The 16,382-nt window shown below is 50.4% G+C and overlaps 1 protein-coding gene across 3 annotated transcripts in view; it reads left to right on the forward strand.

The window, feature by feature from the left end:
- The window catches only part of AXL (AXL receptor tyrosine kinase), a 29,385-nt gene extending 13,693 nt beyond the window's left edge, over window positions 1-15,692 (forward strand). For all 3 annotated transcript variants that reach the window (XM_082862616.1, XM_082862614.1, XM_082862615.1), the window contains 10 exons: window positions 2,055-2,187; window positions 2,481-2,572; window positions 5,128-5,223; window positions 5,379-5,456; window positions 7,534-7,626; window positions 8,011-8,132; window positions 8,740-8,849; window positions 12,775-12,934; window positions 13,458-13,594; window positions 15,330-15,692. In XM_082862616.1, coding sequence (XP_082718742.1) covers window positions 2,055-2,187; window positions 2,481-2,572; window positions 5,128-5,223; window positions 5,379-5,456; window positions 7,534-7,626; window positions 8,011-8,132; window positions 8,740-8,849; window positions 12,775-12,934; window positions 13,458-13,594; window positions 15,330-15,681 — 1,373 coding nt within the window. In that variant the 3' untranslated portion in view covers window positions 15,682-15,692. The remainder of the gene's footprint in view (window positions 1-2,054; window positions 2,188-2,480; window positions 2,573-5,127; window positions 5,224-5,378; window positions 5,457-7,533; window positions 7,627-8,010; window positions 8,133-8,739; window positions 8,850-12,774; window positions 12,935-13,457; window positions 13,595-15,329) is intronic.
- The last annotated feature ends 690 nt before the right edge of the window (window positions 15,693-16,382 follow it).

Here is a 16,382-nt window from a genome sequence, read left to right on the forward strand (position 1 = left end):
TCTCCCTCCCTTCCCTCATTGTCGAGTGAGGACCCCATCACCACACACACTCTTTGCACATCCCTTTCGTACTTCTCAAACTCATCACTCTAATCCTCTGTTTCTTGGGTTTGTGTGGTCCTTGGTGGAGGTGGCTGGAATGACCCAGTGCATTGTAGGTACTCAGTGAATGGTGGATGGATGGATGGATGGATGGATGGAATGGTGGATCAGTGAATGTGTAGATGGATGAATGAATGAATTGGTGGGTGGGTGGTGGATGGATGGATGGATGGATGAATGGATCGGTAGTTGGGTAGATGAATCCATTAGTAGGTGGGTGGGTGGATGGATGGATAAATGAACAGACAGGTGAGTTATCCCCCTCATATCCATCCTTCTCAAATATTTCTCCAACAATTCTCAAACATTCCTCCTACACCCATTGTACCCTCCTAGCACTATTACAGCCCCTTTTGTAACTCAACCCACGTTCCTTACATGCCTTCCTGCATTTCTTTGCATACCTTTCCACACTAATCCCACCCTCCTTTCACGTTCATCCCATTATAACCCTTCATTCGTCACACGTGCTTCCCAAACCCAATGCACACCCACACTTCTCATTCACACACTCTGCATACTTTTTACACATTCACCGTACCTCCAACATTGCAAGCACTGTAAAACTTTCAGTCCACACGATCCCACATTTTGCAACTCTCCTTGCACACTCACTCGACACTCTTTACACGTTATTCCCTCACCCCAAGCCGATCCTAACCCATGCCCGCTTTCTGCACACACCCACACCAAACTCCTGGTACACTCAGCACATACCCATCCTCCGTTCCTTACACACTCACTCCCACCTTTTTGCACACCCCTTCCATTCATCCCGTGCTTCTCATCTTCCCTTCCCATGTCCTTTGCGCACTTGTTGCACACTCACCTCACATCAAAGTAACATCCTTACGAAGACTGCTCTTCCTTGTATCTAAAACTCCTTGAATACTCCCTGAATCCTCACATATCCCAGTACTTATCTGACACTCTTTACACACTCCTTTGCACACTATGCCCCTTTACACATTTATTTTACTCTCATCCCTTGCTTTACGAAAACCCTTCCAGGGAATTCCCTGGCGGTCCAGTGGTTAAGACTCAGCACTTTCACTCCCAAGGGCCTGGGTTCGATCCTTGGTCGGGAAACTAAGATCTCAGAAGGCGCAGGGAGGCCAAAACTAAAACTAAAAATAAAAATAAAACCCGTCCATAGCCATCACACACTCCTCAAAAATATTCCTTGGCCATTGGTCCCTGGAGCCTCAAACTCCTTGCATGTTCATTGCACATGCCTCGTGCACCTGTCCTACACTGTATGCGTTCTCTCCCTACTCATCTGTCTTCCACACCCAAGTCCCCCCTCCTTGTACGATCATCACACACCCATAGACCACTTGAGATTTACTCACAACCATCCCGTGCTCACATTACATTGCACAGCCCACCTTGCACAGGTCTCTCACTCTCATCCCACACTCCTTCCACACGCATCACACAGTCCCCCAGTGTCCATCCCATTCTTTTTGTTAATATTTATTTATTTATTATTATTTATTTTTTTATCTTGGCTGCGCCAGGTCTTAGTTGCGGCGTGCAGGATCTTTAGTTGAGGCGTGCGGGCTTTTTAGTTGCGGCATGCGGACTCTCTTAGTTGTGGCATGCATGTGGGATCTAGTTCTCTGACCAGGGATCGAACCCGGGCGCCCTGCATTGGGAGCGTGGAGTCTTATCGTCCACTGCACCACCAGGGAAGTCCCTATCCATCCCACTCTTAACTTACCATGCTCATCCTACAAGTTTCACACTCTTCCTTTAACATCCACTCCTATCTATCGTATCCACTGCATGCCCTGTCCAGCCCAGCCCAGTCTCCCCAGATAGGGGAACGCACCTGTCACATGCCTCATCAAATATATCCACACCTGCCTCCTTTCAACATCACCCCCTTGGGGCTCAGGGAGCTGGAACCAAGACCTCAACCATGACCTGTCCCGCGTACCCCCTGACAGTGAGTGAACCCCCAGTCCCTGCCTTCTCATGGCCCTGGTGGTATGTACTGCTGGGAGCAGTGGTGGCTGCCGCCTGTGTCCTCATCCTGGCCCTGTTCCTCGTCCACCGGCGGAAGAAAGAGACCCGCTATGGGTGAGTGGGAGTCACGTGGGTTGGAAGGCCAACATGGACTGGGATGGAGGGGTCGGAGGTGGGGAGACCATGAGGAGGCTGGTGCAGGAGGAGAGGTTACCAAGAATCAGAATGAGGGCAAGCCTCTGGGGAGTGAATGGAAGGCAGAAAGCCATCCAAGACGTGCTCAGCAAACACTGGAGGAGAGGGCAGGCAGGCCTGGGGGTGGGGATGGCGTTCGCTTTCACTGTTGGTGGAAGGAGGAGGTTCCACATTGTTCTGCCCTGCCCTCATCTCCTCTCTATTCCCCCCAGAGAGGTGTTCGAACCAACAATGGAGAGGGGCGAGCTGGTGGTCAGGTACCGTGTTCGCAAGTCCTACAGCCGTCGGACCACTGAAGCCACCTGTAAGTGAACCCCATGCCTCCCTGCCTGGGTTTGGGATAAGAAGTATAGAGCTTTGGGCCTGCTGGGCTTCTGCAGATGCATGAACCAAAAGTGTCTGAAGGCCTTGGAATACTAGGATGTTGGAACCACAGACCCTAAGAGCAACAGAATTGTGGAACCACACACCACCTTAGAATCAACCTTAGAATAACTGAATCTTAGACATAGTAGATCTTAGAAAGACCAAGCTTAGAGCCGTAGGATCTCAGAACAACATAATCATGATGATGATGATAAAGATGATGATGATGACCATGAAGAAGACGCTGCTGCTGAGATGATTATGATGCTGATGATAACAGCCAACCCTAGCACTTCCTCTGTGACAGGTGCTGTTCTAAGTGCTCTACACAGGTCCCTTCATTTAATCCTCACAACAACCCGATGAGTTAGGTAGTTATCCCCCCACCTCACTTCAAAGATGAGGAGGCTGCAGCATAGAGAGGTTAAGTAACTTGCTGGAGGCCACACAGCTCGTAAGCTGGAGAGTTGGGATTCAAACCCAGGCCGTTTTGCTCTCAAGTCCATCCTCTTACCTGCCTCTTGGAATTAAAGAATGTGAGAGAGGTAGAAGAGATCTTGGCCGAAAGAATTATAATCCAGGACTATAGACCCTCAGGATCTTAAAAATCATAGAATCTTAGAACTATAGACACTCAGAGGATTGTAGCGTGATGGAGGGTCCCAGCTAAGGAGGGACCTCAGAGGCCATCCAGTCCAATCTCTTAATCTCTCCATTTGGGGAAACAGATCCAGAAAGAAAAGGGACAGAGTTAGGTAGCTTCCTAGCACACAGTGAGAAGACTGCCAGGGCCCCAGGGAGACACCAGAAGGGGCTGGGAAAGACATTTATTGAAAAGGAGAAGGAAGAGGAAGTGACGGGGTCACAGCAATCTAACGGAATAACGTGCGGCGGCAGTTCTCGAAGTGTGACCTGAGTCCCCGGGAGTACCCGAGACCTTCGCAGGAGGTCCACGAGGTCAAAATTATTTGCATATTAACACCAAGACATCTTTTGCCCTTTGGCACTCTCATTCTCTCGCAAGCACTCCATGGAGTTTCCCAGAGGCTTCCTAATATGTGATGATGTCATCGTTCTGTTGATTGATTGAACATGTGCTTATGTATCCTTGTGTTTGGGAAATCTACCCGTGGGACTTCCCTGGCAGTGGCGGTCCAGTGGTTAAGACTCCGTGCTTCCAGTGCAGGGGGCGCGGGTTTGATTCCTGGACGGGGAACTAAGATCCTGTATGCTGTGCCACGAGGCCAAAAAAAAAAAAAAAAAAAAAAGAAAAAGAAAAAGAAAAAGAAAATCTTTCCGTTTTCATTTTGAACACAATAAATACTGGTGTATAGATGACCCACATAAAAGAAAGCTCTTTTCAGGCCTCAATAATTTTAAGAATGTGAAGGGGTCCTGAGGCCAATAAGTTGGAAAACGATTGCTACACAGCAGTGAAAATAATAGATCCGACTACACACAACAACTACATTACAATGATCTCATAGACATTGTGTTGAGTGAAAGAAGCCAGACACAAAAGAGAACATATGATGTGATTCCACGTTTATAGCATCCCCAAACAGAAAAGACTCATCTGGGGTAGGAAAGGTCAGGGAAGTGGACTCCCCTGAGAGGACAGGTCATGGTCTGTTCTTCACCTGGGTGCTAGTTACACTGTTGTGTTTGGCTTGTGAAAATCCACTGAGCTGCTCACTTACGATTTTTGCAGTTTATACTTCAATAAACAGTTAAGAAATATTTCTAACAACTGGTGCGGCAGGACGCTAACCAATCAGGGTGCCCACTAGTGCAAGATTATGTGCCAGGCTCTCATCCTTTAGTTGCTGCTCTGGGGGAAGATTCAGGGGGGTTAGAGGAGAAGCTAGGGTGGGGCTGGGGGGGTGCTCTGGCCATTAGCTGATTTTGAATGAATGCAGAAGTATTTCAGCATTTTAACCATGGGTATACAGGCATACCTCAGAGATATGGTGGATTTGATTCCAGACCACCACGATAAAGCAAATAATGCAATAAAGCAAGTCACACGCATTTTTGGCTTTCCCAGCGCATATAAAAGTTATGTTTACACAATACTGCAGTCTACTAAGTGTGCAATAGCATTATATCTTTAAAAACAATGTACATACCTTAATTTTAAGTTGTTTTATTCCTGAAAAATGCCAACCACCATCCGGGCCTTCAGTGAATTGTAGTAGTAACATCAAAGATCACTGATCACAGGTCATCATAACAAATATAAAAATAATGAAAAGTTTTGAAATATTGCCAGAATGACCAAAATGTGACACGGAGACACGGGGCAAGCAAATGCTATTGGGAAAATGGCGCCGATAGACTCGCTCGACACAAGGTTGCCACGGGTCTTCAGTGTGTAAAAAACACAATATCTGCAAAGTGCAATAAAATGAGCACGCCTGTATCCCTATGGGCGAGCGTCGTCTGGGTGTCAGCCCTGCTCCATGGCTCTGTCTACCCCTACCTCCCATGCAGTGAACAGCCTGGGCATCAGTGAAGAGCTGAAGGAGAAGCTGCGGGATGTGATGGTGGACCGGCATAAGGTGGCCCTGGGGAAGACCCTGGGAGAAGGTGAGTCCCCCCATAACACACACACACACACACACACACACACACACACACATCTCCCTGAACCATGAAGTCCTCCCCCACCCCTGCCCAGCCACAGGAAATGCAGTCTCTACGACGCCCCCCTGAGGTCAGCATCTCTCTCTGGTCCCCCACAGGAGAGTTTGGAGCTGTGATGGAAGGCCAGCTCAACCAGGATGACTCCATCCTCAAGGTGGCTGTGAAGACGATGAAGAGTGAGTCTGTACATGCATGTGCACACATGTGGGATCCCCATCCCTTAATCTCAGGTCCCTTCCCTGTTCCCCTAAGGAAGCAGAAGAACAGGAAAGGTAACAGCAATTTAGCCCAACCACAGAACCTCAGTGTTTCCGGACAGGAAATGGAGTCCCTGCCAGGTCCTTCAACAGAGGGAACTTAATACAGGGAGATTACTACAAAGGTGTAGGGACAACTGAAGGAACAGCTGGGAGCAGTGAGACAATTAGCAGCAGCACTATGTCACTTCCACCCCCAGGCCCGAAGGGCAGAGGCAGGAACTGGTGTTACCAGAGCCCACAGCCAGAGCTCCCTGATGGGATTTAGGAATCACAGAGTTAGGGTCTACCTTGTGGGAGCTCGAAACACAAAGGAGACAAAGCCACCACCAAGGCAATACTGGAAGCAGAAAGAGAGAGGACGAAATGCCCTGACTTCTCCCCTCCACTCGCCCACCTGTCAATCTCCCATCAGTGCTTCCCATTGGCAGACTCCAACAGGAAACAGCAGGAAAGGGAGCCTGGGAAATGTAGTTTTCAAAGGGCCCAGCCCCATGTGATGCATAGCAGAGCAGGGTAAGGTCGAGAATGAGGCACACCTGGCTTCATCATTTACTCGCTGTGTGATCTCGGGTTAGTGACTATCCCTCTCCGAGCCTCCCATTCCTCATCTGGAGAAAAGGATCATAATGTCCCTACCTCCTAGGGTGTTGTGTGGCAAAGCACTTAATGCTGGGGTTGGCACATTGAACTCACGATTAATGTGGACTAAAACCATATTATTTACATCATCAGAGAAGGTGGGAGCCAGTCCAGGTTCACACAGCACAGGAAGTCCAGGGCCAAGTCCTTTCCACATAGGGATGAAGCTTAGAGGGTCAGACTGGAGGTAAGGGAGAAATGATCCTTTCAAAGTCACAGCGGCTAAAAGCTTGGGTTATGGAGTTATAACTCGTTCCCTCATTCATTACTGAGTGCCTCTTGCATACCAGGTTATGTTCCTGACCTGGGTTTGAATCCCAGCTGTGTGACGCTGAGCAAGTCACTTTGCCTCTATGAGTCAGTGTCCTGAGTTGCAAAACAGGGACAATGGTAGGGATTCCAGGGCTGCTGCGACTGTGCTGGGAAGCAGCCTAGCACAGAGCTGCACATGGACCCCGGAGCCAGACTGCCTGCGTTTGAGCTCTGTCTAGTCCTCTTGCTAGCTGTGTGTGTCCTTAAGCAGGTTTCTTAACCATTCTGTGCATTGGTTTCCCCCATCTTTTTTTTTTAAATTTTTTTATTTTTATTTTATTTATTTTTAGCTGCGCTGGGTCTTCGTTGCTGCACGCGGGCTTTCTCTAGTTGTGGCGAGCGGGGGCTACTCTTCGTAGCAGTGTGCGGGCTTCTCATTGCGGTGGCTACTCTTGTGGCGGAGCACGGGCTCTAGACACGCGGGCTTCAGTAGTTGCGGCACGCTGACTCAGTAGTTGTGCCTCTCGGGCTCTAGAGCGCAGGCTCAGTAGTTGTGGTGCACGGCCCTAGTTGCTCCACAGCAAGTGAGATCTTCCCGGACCAGGGCTTGAACCCACGTCCCCTGCACTGGCAGACAGATCCGCTGCGCCACCGGGGAAGCCCCTCCCCATCTTTAAAATGGGGAAAGTAGGGCTTCCCCGGTGGCGCAGTGGTTGAGAGTCCGCCTGCCGATGCAGGGGACGCGGGTTCGTGCTCCGGTCCGGGAAGATCCCACATGCGGCGGAGCGGCTGGGCCTGTGAGCCATGGCCGCTGAGCCTGCGTGTCCGGAGCCTGTGCTCCGCAACGGGAGAGGCCACAACGGTGAGAGGCCCACGTACCGCAAAAAATAAATAAATAAATAAAAATGGGGAAAGCAATAGAAGCTCCTCAGAGGATTAAATAAGTTAATAGATGTAGAGTGCTGAATACAGCACCTGGTACTTACAAATCACGTTTGATAAAGAAGAAGAGGATGATGATGGTGATGAGGCCGAGGAGGAGGAGGGAAAGAGTCCTCCCTCCCCACCCCTCCTCCTCATACACCTTCCTCTCTCCCCCAAGTTGCCATCTGCACAAGGTCAGAGCTGGAGGATTTCCTGAGTGAAGCCGTCTGCATGAAAGAATTCGACCACCCCAACGTCATGAGGCTCATCGGTGAGGGAGGGCAGATTTAGGGGGTCGACAGGCCCCGTGGAGGCCGCAGCAGAGGGAAGACCCCTCCCTTGGGCACTGAGAAAAATCAAACCTCCAGGCTTCCTCCTCCCTGCTCCCTGAGAGTCAGCAAGTTCCCCCCTTCCTCTCTCCCTCAGCTTGGAATGTGACATCTGACCTTTCCCAGAAATAGCTGAGGTCCCCAGGAGGGCTGGAGAGACAACCCTGGGAACAGTGCTGGAAATGGCTTCTCTGAAGCTTGGCCGTCACCCCCCTCCCCAACAATTTGGAGGCCAGACTTGAGGGGGAGGGAGAGACAGAGCTGAGGGATGGGGCGGCTTCCCCTTCTGCCCAACTCCAGTGACAGGGCTGCCTGGGGGCACTCAGGCGTCTGTTTCCAGGGTTCCGAACGAGAGGGCTTCCCGGCACCCGTGGTCATCTTACCTTTCATGAAACACGGAGACCTACACAGTTTCCTGCTCTATTCCCGGCTTGGGGACCAGCCAGTGGTGAGAGCATTTTATTGTCTGGCCCACAAGTGTTAATTGAGCACCTACCAGGTACCCAGAGCCGCTCAGACACTGGGAAGGCCAAGGTGACCAGGAGCCTGCTTGCATGGAGCTGTCTGCCAGTGGGGGGACCAGACAATAAATAAGTTCAACAAATAAGCAAGATAATTTAAGTGCTAGGAAGGAAATAGAGCAGGATGAGTGACAGGGAGGCCAGGCAGTTAATTTGGGTGAACAGGGAAGGTCTCACTGAGGAGGGGAAGTTGAAGGAGGAGCCAGCTGGTGGGAGGTGGGGAGATCTGGGAGAAAGCAGTCCCAGCAGAGGGCACAGCATGTGCAAAGGCTCAGAGGTGGGAACAAGCATGGCTTGTTTAAAGACCAGAAAGGGGGCTCCCTGCTGGAGCATATGTCAAGGACAAGAACAATAGGGATCAAGACAGGGGAAGGCAGGAGGGGATGACATAGGGCTGTGTTAGAAAGGGGTGGGATTTAATTCTTGGGGCCCTGGGAGAGCATCGCAGGGCAGAGCTAGGAGACAGGAAGGGAGGAGGGATAGATCTCGGGGACTCTTCTGACCCTCTACTCCCTCCTGCCCCGGCCCCCTCAGTTCTTGCCCACTCAGATGCTGGTGAAGTTCATGGCAGACATTGCCAGTGGCATGGAGTATCTGAGTACCAAGAGATTCATACACCGGGACTTGGCCGCCAGGAACTGCATGTGAGTTTCCACCCTTCCAGGAATCCCCCCTCCTTCCGGGACACTGCCCCCCGCCCCGCCCTCCTTCGCAGGATGGAAGAGGGCCCTAGAAACACACAGCCTTCAGGCAGGTCAGAGCTCAGGAGTGGAATAGAGAGGTGAGCAGGGAGGCTGGGGCCGGCTTTCTGGAGGAGGTGGGCCCTGAACCGAGATCCTGAAGGAGTACTGAGATGTGAAGAAAAGTGACAAGAGTGAGGGCTCGGTGGGTAGCATGTGGTGAGCAAAAGGGCAGAGGTGACCGATGAGGGTGGTGACATTTAAGCTTCATCTTTGTCCCCCTCCATGCTGAGTGTCTTACCTGGGGCTACCCTTGGGGAGGGGCCACACTGGATAAAGAGGCCACACCCCCTGCCAAGGGGCAAGCAGAAAATAGGTCAGAACCAGGGCTAAAGTGAGGGCGAGGTGTGTGTATGTGTGTGTGTACACACAGCCTTAGAATATTAGTCTCATTACACTCTTGGACTCAGAAATAGGAGCTGGAGAATCAGAGAATCTTTGGGAATTCCCTGGTGGTCCAGTAGCTAGGACTCTGCACTATCAGTGCTGAGGACCCAGGTTCGATCCCTGGTCGGGGAGCTAAGATCCCACAAACCACGCAGCACGGCCCCAAAAAAAAGAGAATCAGAGAATCTTCTATAAGACATGCAAATTTTCACAAATGTCTTTATTCCTGCCACCCCCAGGTTTTTTTTTTTTGCCATACTGCGAGGGCATGCGGGATCTTAGTTCCCGGACCAGGGATCGAACCCGTGCCCCCTGCAGTGGAAGTGCGGAGTCCTAACCACTGGACCGCCAGGGAATTCCACAACCCCCCCCAACTTTTTACTTTGAAAAATTCCAAATCTGCGGAGAAGTTGAAAGAATTGTGCAATGAACACCCATATCTCCTCCTTGTTGAGATGTTGCCACATTTGTCCTCTCTTCTCTTTCTCTCTCTCCCCTCAACCATTTGAAAGTAAGTTGCCAAGATCGTGACATTCCACCCCTAAATCTTCAGTAGGTATCTCCTGAAATCAGGACTTATGCCTAAACAACCACAATTCTGTTATCACACGTAAGAAGATTAACAGTAATTCTGTAACACAACCTGCTATCCAATCCATGTTCCAGTTCCTCCGATTGTCCTTCAAAATGTCTTTTCAGGATATTTTTTCCCCCAAAACCAGGATCTATGCAAAGTTCCCAGATTGCGTTTGGTTGTTGTACCCCTTGGTCCCTTTTAATCTAGAATTACCCTCCACCACCATTACCTGCGTATAGTTTTTTTTTTTTTTTTGCAGTACGAGGGCCTCTCACTGCTGTGGCCTCTCCCGTTGCGGAGCACAGGCTCCGGACGCGCAGGCCCAGCGGCCATGGCTCACGGGCCCAGCCGCTCAGCGGCATGTGGGATCTTCCCGGACCAGGACACGAACCAGTGTCCCCCGCATCGGCAGGCAGACTCTCAACCACTGCGCCACCAGGGAAGCCCTGTGTATAGTTTTGTGGCATATTCTTTTGGAAGAGATCAGGCCAGTTGTCTTGTAGGATGTCCCATGTATAAGATGTGTCTGTTTCCTTGTTGTGGCATTTGCCTTGTTCCTGTGTTCCCTTTATTTCCTATAAACTGGAAAGGAGGTCTAAAGGCATGAATAGACTCAGTCAAAATGGAAGTTCTTTTATTTCTGTAACGTGGGCTGATCCTCGTTAAGCCCACAATGTAACAGTGACACCAAAAATCAGGGTGGACAATCAATTGTTATGCACCCGTCACATTTTCTGTTAAGTTGTTAAAATATTAAAATACTTCCTTACCAGTTGGCAACTGGCCACTTCCCCAAGCTTCCCATGTGCTCCACAGCCACCAGCTTAGATCCCTGAGTATCACCCATCTCCACCCCCCTCCCCCCAGACACAGCAGTTAAAGCTTAACTCCTAGCATATTAGGGGCCTCCGGGGTCTGTTCTGGTTGGTCATTACCCAAGTCCATCACCCTGGGTAGAAATAATCAATTCTTTTTTTAAAAATTAATTAATTAATTAATATTTATTTTTGGCTGCATTGGGTCTTCGTTGCTGCACGTGAGCCTCTCATTGCGGTGGCCTCTCTCATTCTGGAGCACGCGCTCTAGTCATGCGGGCTTCAGTAGTTGTGGCTTGCGGGCTCTAGGGTGCAGGCTCAGTAGTTGTGGTGCATGGGTTTAGTTGCTCCGCGGCATGTGGGATCTTCCCAGACCAGGGCTCGAACCCGTGTCTCCTGCATTGGCAGGTGGATTCTTAACCACTGAGCCACCAGGGAAGTCCCCGAAATCATCAATTCTCTTTTTTTGTTTGCGGTACGCAGGCCTCTCACTGCTGTGGCCTCTCCTGTTGCGGAGCACAGGCTGCGGACGCGTAGGCTCAGCGGCCATGGCTCATGGGCCCAGCCGCTCCGCGGCATGTGGGATCTTCCCGGACCGGGGCACGAACCCATGTCCCCTGCATCGGCAGGCAGACTCTCAACCACTGCGCCACCAGGGAAGCCCATCAATTCTTAAAAAAACAGAATCCCAGAAACTCAGATGCAAGAATCAGGGAATCTTCTATTTATATAAAGCACAAAAACAAGCACAAGTAATCCATGCTGCTAGAAGTGAAGATCTTGATCACCTAGGAGGGGTAGTTATACGCTAGGAAGGAAGGACCGGTAACCTTTCTTTCTCATTTTAAAAAATCGATGTCTATTCTACATACACTAAAATATGCACATTTTATGCATGCAGTTCAATGAATGTTTACGTGTCTATAGACCCATGGAAACAACCACCACTAGATCAAGATAAAGAACATTTCTAGGCCCTTGGCAGGCTGTCACCTGCCCTTCCCAGTCACTGCCCCCAAGGGGTAACCACTATTCTATACTTTTGTCCCCATCAACTTCTGTCACCTCTTCTTAAATGTCATGTAAGTGAAATCGCAATTTTGACTCCTTTGTGTCTAGCTTATTTTGCTCAGCATGAAGTTTTGAGATTAGTCCATGTCATTGTACGTATCAGTAGTTCTTTTTCTTTGCTGTGTGGTATTCCATTGCACAGATGCCCCACGATGTTCTGTTTCTTAATCTAGTTTCTGGTTACCTGGGTGTGTTTATGAAAATTCAGTGAGCTCGGGCTTCCCTGGTGACGCAGTGGTTAAGGATCCGCCTGCCAATGCAGGGGACACGGGTTCAAGCCTTGGTCCAGGAAGATCCCACATGCCGCAGACAACTAAGCCCGTGCGCCACAACTACTGAGCCTGTGCTCTAGAGCCCACGAGCCACAACTACTGAGCCTGTGTGCCACAATTACTGAGCCCGTGCGCCACAACTACTGAGCCTGCACTCTGGAGCCCACGAGCCAAACTGCTGAAGCCCGTGCGCCTAGAGCCCGTGCTCAGCAACAAGAGAAGCCACTGCAATCAGAAGCCCGTGCACCACAACAAAGAGTAGCCCCCGCTCACTGCAGCTAGAGAAAGCCCGCGTGCAGCAACAAAGATCTAACTCAGCCAAAAATAAATAAATAAATTTATTTAAAAAAAAATTCAGTGAGCTCTTCATTTAAGATTTGTGCATGTTTCTGTGTATATAGTATACTTCAAAAACACAGTTAAAAAAAAATCAGAGACTCCAACCCAAGGAGTCTAGGAAGGACCTTAGAATCTGGCAAAAAGCCAGAGCTGGGAAGGCCCATAGCAGCCCTTTTCCCACCCACCTTTTACAGAGGGTATAAGAAGTAACACGGTTCCCTCCCAGTCTGGGGCAAGGCGGGGAAACTGATCCCCAGCCCCAAGCAGGACAGCCAGGGCAAGAGATGGAGACGTGTCTGAGAGTAAGGGCAGGCTTCCTGGTGGAGGGGGCTGATGCCGTGACCCCATTCCTCTCCCCAATCTGGTAGGCTGAACGAGAACATGTCGGTGTGTGTGGCGGACTTTGGGCTCTCCAAGAAGATCTACAACGGGGACTATTACCGTCAGGGACGCATCGCCAAGATGCCGGTCAAGTGGATTGCCATCGAGAGCCTGGCTGACCGCGTCTACACCAGCAAGAGCGATGTGGTACGTGCACCCCTGGCAGGAGTAGGGAGCAGGGGGAGGGCGTGGCCTGATCATCTCACACCAGACCTGGGCTCACAGGGACGTGAGGGCTTCCCTGCGCAGGGGTCCACCACAGGGACCACGTGTGGTGCGCATCTGTGAACGGTGGTGTGGACATGCTGGGGGTATGCATAGGCCCATGGGTGCATGGTGACAGGTTGCTACGTGGGATATGTAGACAGTTTAGGTTGGGAGAGGCAGTGGTAAGTGTATACATGTGTATAGCCAGGGTGTGGAGGGTGACCCGAGACCACGTGTCCGTGAAGTGTATAATTGTTTGCACGGGTGGGCAGGTCTACGTGTGCCCACAAGTTGCCTCCGTAAGTGTGTACCTGTACCAAAGTGTTTCTGTGAATAGCTGTGATGCACCCACAAAGATAGCTGTGTACACATAAGTGTGGGGATACCCATGAATCTGTATGTTGGGTGAGGGCATCTGTGCAGGAGAGACCCCCTAAATTCTCTCCCTTCTACCCCACCACAGTGGTCCTTCGGGGTGACAATGTGGGAGATTGCCACTCGAGGCCAAACCCCATATCCAGGAGTGGAGAACAGCGAGATTTACGACTACCTGCGCCAGGGAAACCGCCTGAAGCAGCCTGTGGACTGTCTGGATGGATTGTGAGAACCCACAGGATCCCCTCCCCCCATCTCAGATTTTACACCCAAACTCTGAGCACCCCACATGGCCCTGACATCTCCAGGACCCCCTAAAACCACAGAATCCCTCAGACTGTTGAGGAACCCACCTGCCCCCTCACCCGTGCTCCACAGAACCACCATTAGCCCATGAGGTATGAATTAGCAAAAGGTGCCCTTTCCTCCTTCGCTTTGTGTGTGGAATACAGGCTAGAGCAGGACCCCTACCCTGGCCAGGTATCCGTGGGCGATGAATAATGACACGTCCCCACTCACAAAGAATTCTAATTCCTCCCAGACTCCTGAGTACCCACACTCCCCCCACGTGCTCTTCAACACGAGCCTTCTGCCGAACCCTTATAATGAGCTTCTCCAAACTCTCCAGGCTCCTCTGAGACGTTCTCAGAATCCTTTAGGGTGGTGCTTATCAAATTTTGCCATCCCATGGAACACACAGAGAAGAGCACTTTGGGGGTAAAGAGAAGATGTTGCTTGGATCGGGAGGGGAGAGCCCGGGGCTTCAGACTCTCCAGGTCCTCCTTGGGTGCTCCGAGAGCTGAGGGCAGTAAGAATAGCTAACATTTCTATAGAACTTACTAGAAGGTATGGTTTTAAGTGCTTTGCGTGCATTAAGCCATTTGGTCCTTACTACAGCCATACGAAGTGGGTTGGCACCCTTATTATTCCCATATGCAGATGAGGCCCACGTCAAGGGAAAATCATTTGCCAAAGGCTGCATAGCTGGTGTATTAGTTATCTATATCCCCCAAATCCAGTAGCTTAAAACAACAAGCATGTATTACCTCGCATGGTTTCTGAAGGTCAGGAGTCTGGGAACTGCTTAGCAGGGTAATTCTGGATCAGGGTTTCTAATGAGGTTACAGTCAAGATGTCAGCTGGGGCTGAAGCCATCTGAAGTTTGAGACTGGAAGATCTCTTGCAAGGTGGCTCACCCACATGGCTGTGGCAGAAGGCCTCAGTTCCTTGCCACGTGGACCCCTCTATAGCGCTGCTTGAGTTTCCTCATGACATGGCGGCTGGCCTCCCCCAGATGAGCGTTCCAAGAGAAAGAACAAGGAGGAATCCACAATACCTTTCCAACCTAGTCTCAGAATCACACACACTATCATTGCTGCCGAGTCAGAATCCAGTGACTAAATCCAACCCACACTCAAGGGGAGGGAGGGTAGCCTCCATCTTTTGAAGGGAGGAATGGCAAAGAATTTGAGTACGTATTTTATTTATTTATTTATTTGTTTGTTGTCTGTTTTTGGCCACGCCGTGTGGCATGCGGGATCTTAGTTCCCAGACCAGGGGCCGAACCCGTGCCCCCTGCAGTGAGAGCACAGAGTCTTAGCCACTGGACCGCCAGGGAAGTCCCTGAGTACATATTTTAAACCAATACAGCTTTCAAAGCTTTGATGCTATGGTCTGTTCTGGGGAACCACACTGGGAAGCTTTACTAGCAAACCCTCATTAGAACATCACCCCCTACCCAGAGAGATTTCCCAAGACTTTTTCCATTTCCTGAGTGTCTGTCCCAGGACCCACCTCAGAAACTCTTGAGAATTCCCAAGTCCCCATAGATGCCCCCCGAACTGCTACAGTTCCCTCCCCTCCCTTGTAATACCCTCAGTCCTCTGAGTGTCCTAAAATGCCCCCAAACTCCCAGAATGCTCCCCTGTTCAGTCTCCCACTCCTCATTTTGCTACCCTAGGTATGCCCTGATGTCCCGGTGCTGGGAGCTAAACCCCCGAGACCGGCCGAGTTTTGCAGAGCTTCGGGAAGATCTGGAGAATACGCTGAAGGCCCTGCCCCCTGCCCAGGAGCCAGACGAAATCCTCTATGTCAACATGGATGAGGGTGGGGGTCATCCTGAACCACTTGGAGCTGCTGGAGGAGCTGAGCCCCCAACTCAGCCTGACCCCAAGGATTCCTGCAGCTGCCTCACTGCCGCTGAAGTCCATCCTGCTGGACGCTATGTCCTCTGCCCTTCTACAGCTCCTGGCCCCGCCCTGCCTGCTGACAGAAGCTCCCCAGCACCCCCAGGGCAGGAGGATGGCGCCTGAGACAACCCTCCACTCGGGACTCCCTCTCAGGACCCAAGCTAGGCACTGCCACTGGGGGACCCCCCCCTCACTTTCCCACTCCAGGCTTTACCCCCAACCTTAGCCCTCTCCTCCTACCCATTCCACTTCCATCCCAGACAGATCCTCTCCCTTTTCCACACCTTAGTGTCCCCATGTGTAAAAGGAAGGGATTGGACTACAATCCCTAAGGGTCCTCCCAGGTCTAACATTCCAAGATTCTAGATTCTAAGGTTTAAAGAGTCTAGATTCAGAGGTTCTAAGTTTCAAAGATGAGTCTGATTCTAAGGACCTGAAATTCCAAAGTCTCTAATTCTAAAGTGCTAAGGTTCTAGACATGGAAGTTCTAAGGCCTATATTCTAAGGCTGTGAGATTCTATGGCTCTAGACTTTTCTGGTTCTAAGATTCTTGATAAAGCCCACAAGATTTTAGGTTCTAAAGCCCTAAGATTCTAATTCTAGGATCTAAGGCTCTATGATTCTAGATTTTATTTTTCTAGGGTTCTGAACCCCTAGGGTGTAAGATTCTACAATTGTAAAAATTCTCCAATTCTAGACATGGAGGTTCTAAGGTCTGATGTTCTAAAATTTGATGTTCCGAGCCTCATAGAGCATAATTTCTCTGGCTGTAAAACTCTAGATCATAAAGCTTCAAGATTTGATCTTCTCAAGTTCTAAGATTC

This window comes from Leucopleurus acutus (genome assembly GCF_964270905.1).
Source record: "Leucopleurus acutus genome assembly, chromosome: 20".
Classification (NCBI taxonomy): Eukaryota; Metazoa; Chordata; class Mammalia; order Artiodactyla; family Delphinidae; genus Leucopleurus; species Leucopleurus acutus.